The 13,914-nt window shown below is 36.6% G+C and overlaps 1 protein-coding gene across 1 annotated transcript in view; it reads right to left on the bottom strand.

Annotated features, from left to right (window-relative positions):
- LOC143686984 (leucine-rich repeat-containing protein 37A-like) overlaps window positions 1-13,914 on the bottom strand; it is an 84,352-nt gene that overhangs the window by 66,912 nt on the left and 3,526 nt on the right. Inside the window, 5 exon segments of the mRNA XM_077163537.1 lie at window positions 7-87; window positions 735-767; window positions 769-804; window positions 3,201-3,272; window positions 13,679-13,750. Coding sequence (XP_077019652.1) covers window positions 7-87; window positions 735-767; window positions 769-804; window positions 3,201-3,272; window positions 13,679-13,750 — 294 coding nt within the window.

The raw sequence follows: 13,914 nt of genomic DNA, 5'->3' as shown, positions 1-13,914 counted from the left end.
ACTTACAACTTGTGTAAAAACTGCATTCCATGCCAGGCCTGAAATGTTCCGAAGCTGAGTTCTGTGAGTAAATTGCAACTAAGATTTCTATTATAAAAAAAAAAGCAAAAGGAAAAAAAAAAGATATTCTTTCAGAACATTCATCCTTTGACAGTGGTTCCAATTCATACATGATGAAAGATAACCTCAATACTCTGTCCATGCACTAAGGAAATTTCTGTGGAAGATATTTGCTATGATTTATACTTTCTGATTTTATATATGGTACATTAGGTACAAAACTGTAAATGTTCAATAAATACTTATATCAAGTGATCTATATTTCCCTAGAACAGAGTTTCTCAACCTTGGCACTACTGACATTTTGGGCTAGACAGTTCTTTGTTGTGGGGGGCTCTACTGCTCATTGTAGGATATTTAGTATTATCTCTGTCCCCCTGCTCATAGATGCCAGTAGCACACTCATAGGTGTGACAACCAAAAATGTCTACAGACATTGCCAAATGTCCCTCGGGTACAAAACTGCCCCTGATGAGAACTTCTGCTCTATATGATTCATTCTGGTCTGTGTAATAATTCTCATATCAATCTTTGCCAGAGATGAAAAGGATTTGCTACAAAATTTTAGTAGCTTTCTACTAGTAAAATTTTAATCGTATTTCAAAACGAATAGCAAAGAGATTTATAATTCAGTTTTATAAAAATTCCAAATATAAGTTATATTTGTAACTTACACAAACTGCAGAAAAGGTAGTGATTCAAATGTGTCTTTCAATATACCGTATTTTATTGCAGGATAAATCTCTAGGAAAAGTAAAAGGAAAATATTGCCTCAATTAGTTATTACATATCTAATTAGTAGGAATAAATGCTAGAGTTTGGAGTGATAATATGGAATCAGTAGATTCTGTCTAAACTCTAAAGCTTAGCAATTGTTAGCTGAAACTTCCAGGGCCCTTAACCCTATCCCCACCTCTCCTAGAGTCTCACCTTCTGATCTTGATAAATAAAATGTACAACTATAGATCTTAATAGATCTTTCTTGAGAGCAAGTGAATTGATTAGATGATCTTTTGTGGTCTCATTAAATGCTAGATTATGAACTCAAAGTTTTTATCCTTTTATGTAATTATAATTTCTAAGATTAAAAGGAATATCCCCACATTCACACACCTCTCTGCTTTAGTTCTGGTTATCTAGGCCAGTTCAACACTAGGAGAAATTAAATATATTCTTCTTATACATAATTTGAAAGGAAATTACTCCTCTAATTAGCAGATAACTTCAATCCAATTTAAAATTATACTTTCTCTCATATTAACTGAAAGTCATTTTTGGTTTTATATTGCCATGAATATAATTTCTGCAGTTTTACGATAGTAAGACAACAAAAAATAAAATGGGACTGGGTATTTATTTGAAAGCTCCATTCTTGACTATAACTGGCCCTCTTACTTCCATTTACCCCAGCTTAGTTCCTCACACTTCACCAGAGTGGGGGTAACAGTATTCTGACTGGTATCTTCACCTTTAGTCTCTCTCTCTTTCTAATCCATCCTGTTCACCATTACTAGATTAACTCTCCAACAGTGGTCCTCAACAGTGGTTTAGTGCTCTCACTAAAGCAGAGAGGTAACTGACACATGGACATAAAGCAAACTCAGATATTTATTAAATGGATGAACTGCTGGGGAGTGAGTAGAAGAACACTGACTATTTTTAAAATAACTATAGTTTTATTACTTCATGGCTCCCTTTTCTGCACCTCTACAGCACTTTGTTCTCCATTAGTGCCTGTTATGGCTTGGCTATAGTATTCCTGAGATGAGTTCCTAGAAGGGTAGGAACCCTGCCTTATTAATCTTTGATCTCCAATACTGGAGCAAAGGGCAGCGTATTTTTTTAAGCTTTTTTATTGGTTGGCATTTTAAAAAATAGAGTGAGAACATATAAGCTAATGTGAAATAATTAGTTTCCAAAGCATTTCACAGTAGAAGCAATGAAGGATGTACTCCACTGAGCAGCTGTCTCATTTGCCCAGATGCCAGAGGTGACCAAGAAGACCAATGCAAAAGTGGTAGTCCCTCAAGGCCTAGAAGGTTTGATAATTCAGAGGACTGTTTTTAGCATCCTGTGCAGTTCTTTATTCCTACCTTCCCTTAAGTCTTCTAAATTTGCAAGAAACATTCATTTGCTAAAGAGCATCATGAATTAGTTTAATAAGGATGAAAGATACACACAACTCTGGACTGCATAAGGATAAAAATAGTCCTTTTATAGCAAAGGACATAGTCTCTTCTTATCTCTAAATAGACATAAATATTATGCAGGTATTCCCTTCCTTGGAAATGGGGCTAGAGAGATTTTTATTTTTTAATTGGCAGTTAGGAGCATTTCTGATATGATTACTTAGCGTAAAAACTTCTAGCTATACCACTTAACTGTTATTTTAAACATCTGTTATATGTTATATGGTATAACGATTCCTGCATTGAAATCCTTATCACCAGTTTGTTCTCTTATAGCTAAATATGTTCTTGATAATATAGCTTATGTAATTCATCTGCTTAAGTAAATATTTAATTTTAAATGTTGATTTAATTCAGATTAAATTATCAAAAATTTCTGGGTTAATGGCATTCATATTAATGTAGGTATTCTGTATTTGCTTGTCCTTTAAGCAAAAATCTACTAAACCAACTTTTTCAAACATTTTCTGTAAAGGCCATATAGTATTGTTAGGCTTTGCAGGCCACAGGCAGTCTCTGTCACATATTCTTCTTTGTTTCTTTCTTTTCTTTTACAACACTTTAAAAATGTAAAAAACATTCCAAGCCTATGGACTGTAAAAAGCAGACCATGAACCAGATTTGATCCATGGGCCAAAATTAAATAGAAACAGATATTATATGGACATTTATAAATCAAGGTTCATATGGGTAGCTATAATTAGTAAGAACTCATTACCACTTTCTGTATGTAAATGAAGTTTCTTCCTATCTGTATCTTGTCTATATAATTAAAATCGAAAAGTCAAAGGAGGTATTTAATGCTAGAAATGGATTCAGCCCCTACAGACTTATAGACTTGCTGGGTTTATTGCTGAAAGAAAGTTTAGAGATTATTTAATTCAAGTACCTTATTCATAATATAGACAATATAACTAAAAACTCAGAAACAAATATGATTAACTAACTTACAAATATTGGAGAGACAGCAGGCCTTCAAATGAATCCTTATGTAATTCACTCAAATGATTGTCACTGAGAATCCTGGAAAATAAAAAGGTTATTCTGGATCAAAATGCAAACAAACTACAACTATTTGCTACACAGGATTAACTCCTATATATGAGGGAAACTTGGATAATGTTGTCTTCTAAATAATCTAATTCTTATTTAATTTAGGGGGATGTAATCTCTGCTCTGCATTTATTCAAATCTTTCTTCTCAGGTCCTCCTTTGTTTCTACCTCCCTGCTTCTCCCTCTACTGGTAATAAACACCCACATTTCATCTACTCTTCCCACCAAATTGTATATTTAATGCCTACTCTCTACACTCAACTCTGGGTGGCACCAAAATTAGCAGAACTGCTATTTCCTCCTCTTTTTCTCCAGACCTCATTTTAGAAGCCCCATGGACTATGTCAGGGCTGTAAGTGAAGCCATTTGACTTTTTCTTCCCATTAAAATTTTTTTTGAGAAATAAAATACTCATAGACTGCATATATCATAAATGTTAGGTTTAATAATTATAGTGCTCCCCAGTGTGTCCCTTTCCAATCATAAACCCTCTTTCTGACCCCTGAAGGTAATCACTATCCTGGTTTTTTATGATAATAATTTCCTTGCTTTTTAAATATAGCTTTGCCTAGTATGTATTGACCCTGAACAACACAGTTTAGTGCTACCTTTTGAATTTTATATAAATGGAATCATACTATATGTATTATTTTCTATCTCAACACTATGCTCACTCAACATTAGTTTGTAATGGAACATATCATTCAACAATATATTTGTAAAATTCACTATGTTGTTGCATGTAGCTGAGGTTGGCTTATTTCATTGCCTTAGTGCTGTGTGTCCAATAAGGTCACCACTAGACACATGTGGTTACTGAGCACTTAGTGTGACTGAGGAACTGGACTTTAAATTTTAAAATAATTAGAATTAATAAAATTTAAACACTGATAATGCCGTTATAGGAAAACTTCTGAGTATGCTTAGAACAACTCGGGTATGGCAATGCTACATTTTCAACTGTAAATCTTATGAAATATAAATAGAGATCATGGGTGGGCGATGATGGTGCAGTGGCAGAGCTCTTGCCTGCCATGCCAGAGACCCGGGTTCGATTTCCGGTGCCTGCCTATGCAGTTAAAAAAATAAATAAATACAGATCAAGTATTTCTGATGAAAATTTAGCAACCAAATTGAGATTTCAAAGGCTTGGTAAAGAAAAAAAACAATGTACACTCTATCACTAATAATTTTACACTGATTACATATAGTAATGATAATATTATGGATATTTTGAAGATAACATAAAAAGTAATGTAGGCTATCTCATTAATAATGTTTACATTGATTGCATGTTAAAATGATAATATTTTAGATATAGGGGTTAAATAAAGTATGTTATTAACATTGACTTCACCAGTTTTATTTTGCTTTGAATTTTTAACTGGCCACTAGAAAATTTAAGATTATACATGTGGCCTCACATTATATTTCTATTGGGTAGTGCTGCTGTATAATAGTTCATTCAGTGACTATATTACAATTTATTTACTCAATCTACTGTTGGGTACTGAGATTTTTTCTAGCTTTTTGGTTATTATAAGCAATGCTACTATGAACATTTTTGTACTTGTATCCTGATACACATTTGCCTTGTTTTTTTAGGATATAATAGGGGTGCAACATTTCCCCCAAGAAGTTGTGCTATTTCAGGTTGGCAGACTGAGAACACCCCAAGTTTCTACCTCTCCAAACTCCACCAAATTGCTAAGAATGACAGAAAAGATATAATTTAAAAAGCCACAACCTTAGCTCAAGGTGTAGGAGTAGCTACATAAATGCTCCCCTACCAGAAATGCCCTGAACTTGGGGTACTACAAGAAGAGCAGCGGGCAGCATAGCAGCCCCATATCCCTCCTCCTGAACCAGGCAGCAAAGGACACGACTTCCTTTGCTGGAAACAAATGAAAGCATGAAATCCAGCTGGAACACAGGCCCCAACAGCTCATTTCCCCCCACATCTAGAGCTGGAAAACAGAATCTCAACTACAAAGATGAACTACATTCAGGAATAACCAAACAATGTGCGAAAGCCTATTCCATTGAGGGCAGTTAACACACATAAACAAAAATAAGAGCTGATAGTAGCCAAGGAATTAGAGTTAACAGAGAAAGCACAAGAGGACTTTAGAATAAGCACAATTAAAATCCTCAGAGAAATGTAAGTAGATCTCACATGCATTAAAAAGAATCAACTGAAAATTGTTTAAATGAATAGTGTTATCACTGAAACAAAAATCTCACTATATGAACAGCAGAAAGGGCAGGTGAGTAAATTAGAAAACTGAGAAATTCATCCAATGATTTTTACTGAATGCAGCAAAAGGAAACAGGACTGGTCTTCAGATAAGCCTATGCCTGGGTCAGCCAAGGAATGATGAGGCCTCTGCTTCATTCAGTATCAAAGTAAAGACTAGGGATAGGCTAGGGGAGTTCCTTGAGCCTGACAAATAGGCAGTCATATAGCCAAAATCTTCAAAACAGTGAGGTAAAGGAATGGATGAGAACCAGGAATACAGGAAAAAACCTATAAGATGTTAAAGGTAAGTATCTCTTGCTCTTTCCTTGCTGGTAGTACCGGTAAAACGTATATAGGATCAAGAACATACTATGCTGCTTTGTGAAACTATTTCCATCAAGTTCTGTATCCTTTGATATCCTTTGATATTTGATGCATTATGCCGCCCTTCACCACATCTGTTGGCAATGTATTATTTATATAAATTTCATCTCAATTATTTTTAATAGTTTATGATAATTGGAATATTACTTCCTGGAAAATATGCCACTGAAATCAAGGCATTCTCTTTTAAGATAATTCAGATGATTTATGGTTATATGCATTTAAAAATATTATTATTAAAATAAAAACAAAAGATTTAAAATTCTCATAAAAGTCTCTTGGAGCCCTGAAAATGCATCGAAGATCCTGATCTCAATTTGAAATTCACTGAATTAGAAGGAAAAGAAGTGATGGTCAGAATATGTGTGTGGGTGTTACCCTTTGATTAAGTAATTTCCATGGGGATAGGTCTCCACCCATTTAAAGCAGGGTTGCTTAGTGGAGCCCTTTAAGAGGGATCCATTTTGGAAAAAGCTTCAGAGCCAACAGAGCCCACACAGCCAGGGAAATTTGAAGATGCAGTAGGAAAATGCCCCCAGGGAAACCTTAAGAAATGAGGGAAAAAAGGTAGCAGATATCACCATGTGCCCTCCCAGCTGACAAAGGTATTCTGAAGCCAGAGACCTCAGCAGATGCCAGCCACATGCCTTCCCAGCTGACAGAAGTATTCGAATGGTATCAGCCTTTCTTGAGTGAAGGCAACCTGTTGTTGGTACCTTAATTTGGACATTTCCATAGACTTAGAACTGTTAACTTGCAACTTAATAAATTCCCTTTTTAAAAGCCATTCCACTTCTGGTATACTGCATTCTAGCAGTTTAACAAACTAAAGCAGCAGTAATGTAAGAATTAGGAATGAAAAGGTATAAAACTTGGAAAAATGAAAATTGAAAAATCCCAGAAGAAAGACCTATTTTATCACTAGTTACTTTAAATTTGAATGACTTAAACTACCCAGTCAAAAGACAGAGATTGGCAGAATGGATAAGGAAGTATAAACCAAGTATACTGTGCTGTTTTGAAACTGTTATGTACCTCAGAGAAGCCATGTTCTTCTAATCCATTCTTGTGGAGTAGCACACCTATCGTGGAAGAACATTTTGATTAGGTTGTTTCCATGGAGATGTAACCCACCCAATTCAAGGTAGGTCTTAATCATCTTTACTGGAGTACTTTGTGAGAGGATAAGAAGACAGAGAATGCTCAGAGACACTTAGAGAAAATAAACACCCAGAGACAAGTGGATAGAGCTGATACAGAGCCCAGAGAGAAAAACACCCTGGAGACACTAAGAGTGAACCTGCAAGGCACAGAGAGTGCAGAGAGGTGACACCAGAGGCGCAAACAAGGATCCACAGAAGCTCAGAGAGTAAGGCACTGGAATCAGAAGCTGAAAGCAACACATCCTAGGAACAAAGGATGAGCAGATGCCAGCCACATGCCTTCCCATGTGACAGAGGAACCCCAGATGCTGCAGGCCTTTCTTCAGAATCAAGGTATCTTTCTCTGGATACCATAATTTGGACATTTCCATGGCCTTAGAACTGTTCATCTGTAACTTGATAAATCCCCTTTGTAAAAGCCAAACCATTCCTGGTATGTTGCATTCCCACAACTTTAGCAAATTGAAACATATATGTTGTTACAAGAGACTTATCTTAAATTCAAAGACAAATGTAGGCTGAAAGTAAAAGGATGGAAAAAATATTCCATACAAACAGTAACAGAAGAGAGTCGGAATGTCTATACTAATAACAGGTAAAATAGATTTTAAGTCAAAAACTGTTACAAGGGATAAAGAAGAATACTATATATTAATAAAATGGTAAACTCATCAAGATAATTTAAGACTTTAAATATATATGCAATTCACAGCAGAGACCCAAAATACAGGAATCAAATTTTGACAGATTTGAAAGGAGAATTAAATGGTTCCACACTAATAGTTGGAGAATTCAATACATCACTTTCAATAATGGATTTAACATCTAGGCCAAAGATCAATATGGAAAGAGAAAACTTGAGCAATACTATAAACCAACTAGACATAACAGACATTTATGGAACACTTTACTGAACAACAGCAGAATACACATTCTTCTCAAGTGTATTGGGTCGCTCCCTAGGATAGACCATGTACTAGGTAACAAAACAAATCTCAATAAATTTAAAAGACTGAAATCATACAAACTATCTTCTCCAACCACAACAGAATTAAACTAGAGATCAATTATAGAGGGAGAACTGGAAAATTCACAAATATGTGGAAATGACACCAATACATGCTTTAACAACCAGTACGTGGAAATTATACAATATACTCTTAAACAACCAATTCACAAATATGTGAAAATTAAATAACAAACTCCTAAAATCACAAGGGAAATTAGCAAATCTCTTGAGACAAATGAAAAAGAAAACACAACATACCAAAACTTATAGAATTTGCAGCAAAGACAGTCTTTAGAGAGAAATTTATAGGTAAATGCTAGGAAAAGAAGGGCAAACTAAACCCAAACTGAGCAGAAGGAAATAAATAGTAAACATCTGAACAGAGAGAAATAAAATAAAAAGTAGAAAAATGACAGAGAAACTCAATGAAGCCAAAGGTTGATTCTTTGTAAAAGAATAAGAAAGTTGGAGGACCCATACTTCCTGATATCAAAACTAAATACAAATGTTCTTATGTTAAGAATGTTCATGTTGTATGTTGACTGGCTTTATTAATAAAATTTTTTTAAAAACTGAATACAAAGCTACAGTAATCAAAACGTGTGCTACTAGCACAAAGACAGACATATGGACCAATGGAATAGATTTGAAAGTTCGGAAATAAATCCTCACATTTATGGCCCACTGATTTTTGACAAGTTTGCCAAGTTTACTCAATGGGGAAAGAACAGTCTGTTCAACAAACGGTATTAGGACAACGGGAAATACACATGCAAAAGAATGAAGGTGGACCCTTCCCTTACACCATTACAAGGGATAAATAAGGACCCTACATATTAATTAAAGAAGACAAAACAACTTTAAATATATATATGCACCTAACAGCAGAGACCCAAAATACATGATGCAATATAAAAATTAACTCAAAATATATCAAAGACTTACACATAACTAAAACTATAAACTCTTAGAAGAAACGGGAATATCTTGAGGACCTTGTACTGGGCAATGGATTCTCAGACTTTACACCAAAAGTGTGAGGAATGAAATAATAAATTGGACTTCATCAAATTAAAACCACTGTATGTTAAAGAACTTTGAAAAAAAATAACCTTCAGAATGGGAGAAAATATTTGGAAAAGATATATCTGATAAGGGTTTAATATCAAGGATATATAAGAAAACCCTTACAATGCAACAAAAAAAGACAAACAACCCCATTAAAAATGGACCAAGGGACTTGGGGTGGGGAGTCCCAAGATGGCAACTGAGTGAGGTTAGGGACTTAGTTTGTCCTCCAGGGCAGCTAGTAAATAGTCAGGAACAGTACAGAACAACTGCTAGGGCCACGTCAGTGACCAGATGTACAGCGTACTCCAGTCTGGACAAGCTGGACTGGCTGTGAGCCCACCCAGAACTGTGAGTTCCCCAAGCCATGGTGGCCAGCGCCCCTCCCCCACAGGCTGCTTCCCAGAGGGGAAAGGAAAGAGACTTTACTAACAGCAAGGGGCTGAGCTCCGCCAAGCTCCAGTTCGTGGAATTAATTAACAAATTCTGACTACTAGAAATAGGTCCCCAGCTCAGCTGAACCTCCAGTATAAATGGAAGTTCCTGGCTTTTGCCCAGCACAGAGGAGGTAGGACTTACGGAAAAATAAAAAAATATACTTGAAACGGTCTAGGCCTGAAGGAAAGAGGGGGACACATAGGACTTGGAGATACACAGAGCAACGTACCAACTAAAGGTCTTGATTGTCAAACCCAATGAATGGGGTTCCTGCTCTGAAAAGGATTTTTCTTTTCTTTTTTTTTTTTTTTTTGTGGCTGTGTTTCTACAGCTTGACTGCTCTTTCCATACAACTGCAAGGCTTCTCAGACTCCAACAGCCCCAGAAAGAGCAGAATTAACTTGTCTGAGAGCTTGTCTGGAGCCTGTGCCTTCCCCAGGAGAGGGGTAGGGCCCAGCTTAGGTGGAATCCCTCCCTCAAGGAATTCAGACCCCGGGGTCTGGAAAACTAAAGTGATTAAAGCCAGCCTTCAACCTCTCCTCTGTCTCCACCATACCCCCACCAGGGAGAGTCTGCTGAGTTTAAGGTACCACATCACCTTATGCCAGTGGGACCTGCAGGCAGATAAGTGCCACATACTGGGCAGGATAGGAAAAACACAGAGTCTAGAGGCTTCATAGGAAAGTCTGTCAACCTGCTGGGTCTCACCCTCAGGGAAAACTGACACAGGTGACTTCTCCTGAGAGGAAGCCAGTTTGGTCTGGGAAAATCTGACTGGGGTCTATAATACCTAAGTAGACATCCTAATGGGAAAAAAAGGCACCATACAGGCAGGGCAAGAAACAAGAAAACAAGAACTGAAAATTTCTCCTCTGTTAAACAAAACCTAAGCTAGAGGTCCAGAAAAAGCTGAACTGAATGTCAAAGAACAGAGAGACAACAAATTCATCCAGCAAGAAAACCCTAGGTAAAAGAAGTGAAAACAATCTCCAGAATAAACTAATTAAGGTAATTAAATGCCTAGACCTCAGCAAAAAGTAACAAATCACACTAGGAAAATTGAAGATACAGCCCAGTCAAAGGAACAAACCAACAATTCAAATGAGATACAGGCATTGAAACAATTCAGAATGCTCGAAGAGACATGGGAAACCTCATCAAAAATCAAATCAATGAATTGAGGGAGGATACGAAGAAGGCAAGAGATGAACAAAAAGTACAAATCAAAAGTTTGCAAAAACAATAGACCTTATACCCAAAGCAAGAGCACTGAAGAAATAAATAAATAAATGGGAACTCCTCAAAATTAAACACTTTTGCGCATCAAAGAACTTCATCAAGAAAGTAAAAAGACGGCCTACACAATGGGAGACAATATTTGGAAACGACATATCAGATAAAGGTCTAGTATCCAGAACTTATAAAGAGATTGTTCAACTCAACAACAAAAAGACAGCCAATCCAATTACAAAATGGGAAAAAGACTTGAACAGACACTTCTTAGAAGAGGAAATACAAATGGCCAAAAGGCACATGAAGAGAAGCTCAACTTTCCTGGCCATGAGACAAATGCAAATCAAAACCACAATGAGATACCATCTTACACCCACCAGAATGGCCATTATCAACAAAACAGAAAATGACAAGTGCTGGAGAGGATGTGGAGAAAGAGGCACACTCATCCACTGTTGGTGGGAATGTCAAATGGTGCAACCACTGTGGAAGGCAGTTTGGCGGTTCCTCAAAAAGCTGAATATAGAATTGCCATATGAGCCGGCAATGCCATTGCTAGGTATCTACTCAAAGGACATGAGGCTAAGGACACAAATGGACATTTGCACACCAATGTTTATAGCAGCATTATTTACAATTGCAAAGAGATGGCAACAGCCAAAATGTCCATCAACAGATGAGTGGCTAAGCAAACTGTGGTATATACATACGATGGAATATTATGCAGCTTTAAGACAGAATAAAGTTATGAAGTATGTAACAACATGATGGACCTTGAGGACATTATGCTGAGTGAGATTAGCCTGAAACAAAAGGACAAATACTGTATGATCTCACTGATATGAACTGACATTAGTGAATAAACTTGGAATATTTCGTTGGTAACAGAGACCACCAGGAGACAGAAGTAGGGTAAGATATTGGGTAATTGGAGCTGAAGGGATACAGATTGTGCCAACAGGACTGAATATAAAAACTCGGAAATGGACAGCACAATACTACCTAACTGTAATACAATTATGTTAAAACAGTGAATGAAGCTGCATGTGAGAATAATAGAGGGATGAGGGCTGGGGGCATAAATGAAATCAGAAAGAAAGATAGATGTTAAAGATTGAGATGGTATAATCTAGGAATGCCTAGAGTGTATAATAATAATGACTAAATGTACAAATTTTAAAAATGTTTTTGCATGAGGAAGAACAAAGGAATGTCATTACTGCAGGGTACTGAAAATAGATGGTAATTAATATTTTAAAATCTCACCTTATGTGTGAGACTAAAGCAAAAAATGTTTATTTGGTACAAAATTTACATTTTGACTAGTACATTTCCTAATATAACTTATGTGGACAGCTTAATCGAACACCATAGTACCTGGAACCTTGCACAGGGCATGAGATTTTGGAGGTTTGTCCAGAGTGATGCCAGGATAAATCCCAGAGCGATTTTAACAATGAATAGGGAAGTGTTTGCAGAGTCCCCTAGGGGGAATGGTGAGAAAGGGGGAAAATTCAGCTTCCCCAAGTGGAGAAACCTGATATTCTCACAGGCAGTGGGGACAGCCAAAGCAATAGACCAAGCCTACTTAAAATTAGGCCTAAGAGTCACCCCTAAGAGAACCTCTTCTGTTGCTCAGATGTAGCCTCTCTCTCTCGGCCGACACAACAACCAAACTCACTGCCCTTCCCCTCTCTACGTGGGACGTGACTCCTGGGGGTGTGGACCTTCTTGGCAACGTGGGACAGAAATCCTAGAATGAGCTGGAACTCAGTATCAAGGGATTGAGAAAATCTTCTCGACCAAAAAGCAGGAAGAGCAAAATGAGACAAAATAAAGTGTCAGTGGCTGGGAGATTCCAGAGGTGAGAGGTTATACTGGAGGTTATGCTTATGCATTAAATAGATATCACCTGTTTAGTTAAGGTGCAGGAGGGAACTGCCTGAAAATGTGGAGCTGTGCTCCAGTGACCATGTTTCTTGAAGATAATTGTATGATGATATGGCTGTCGCAGTGTGGCTGTGTGGTTGTGAGAGCCTTTTGTCTGATGCTCCTTTTGTCTACCTTATCGATGGACAAGTAAAACATATGGATTAAAAATAAATAAATAATCGAGGGAACAAATGTTAAAATAAATTTAGTAGATTGAAGTGCTAGTGATAGGTGAAGGGGAGGGGTAACGGGTATGGTACGTATGAATTTTTTTCTGTTTTCTTTTTATTGCTTTTTCTGAATTGATACAGATGTTCTAAGAAATGATCATGATGATGAATACACAACTATGTGATGATAGTGTGAATTATTGATTATATAACAAGAATGGAATGATCATGTGGTAAGAATGTGTTTGTATGTGGTTATGTATTGTAAATAAAAAATTAATCAGGGCGGGCCACGGTGGCTCAGCAGGCAGGAATGCTTGCCTGTGATGCCAGAGGACCCAGGTTCATTTCCCGGTGCATGCCCATGTAAAAATAATAATAATAATAATAATAATTAATTAAAAAAAGAGTAATGGTTACCTTGGTGGGGGGGGATTGAGGGACAAGGAAGATTTTTACTACATCTGTTATTTCCTTTCTATACACTGGGAATATAACTGTTTTACTTTTTTAATGAAAAACAAATTTAAAATGTTTCTTTCTTACTTTAAAGATGGTCTACCAAATTTAATTGTTAAAATAACCATAAAATTGCAATCGATAGAGGTTGATTTGGATATGGGGTGGGGGTGGAGGGTGAATACCTTTTCTCAGAGGTATTGGCCTCAAATTCTGGACCAAGAAGAATCTTACAATGCAGTAAGTTTTCTGTATTCACATTTGCAGAGAATATACTCACAGTTTCTCAGTCCAACGGTATGCCTTCCATGTATTTTCATCAATGTAAGAGATAGAGTTTCCTCGGAAATTTCTGTGAAGAAACACAGATATGATTCATATCCTTGAACAGTTAGGAAAAGAACGAAAAGAAAAAGTATAAAGATGGCAAGCTCATGAGAAATACGTTTAATGCAGAAAATACCAGTTTTCCAATTTCTACATTTCAACTTCCACAGATGGAAGCTTCCAAATTTG

This window comes from Tamandua tetradactyla, chromosome 6 (assembly GCF_023851605.1).
Source record: "Tamandua tetradactyla isolate mTamTet1 chromosome 6, mTamTet1.pri, whole genome shotgun sequence".
In the NCBI taxonomy this organism is placed as follows: Eukaryota; Metazoa; Chordata; class Mammalia; order Pilosa; family Myrmecophagidae; genus Tamandua; species Tamandua tetradactyla.
The sequence above is the reverse complement of the archived record's forward strand: the minus strand, read 5'-3'. Positions and strand labels throughout refer to the sequence as shown.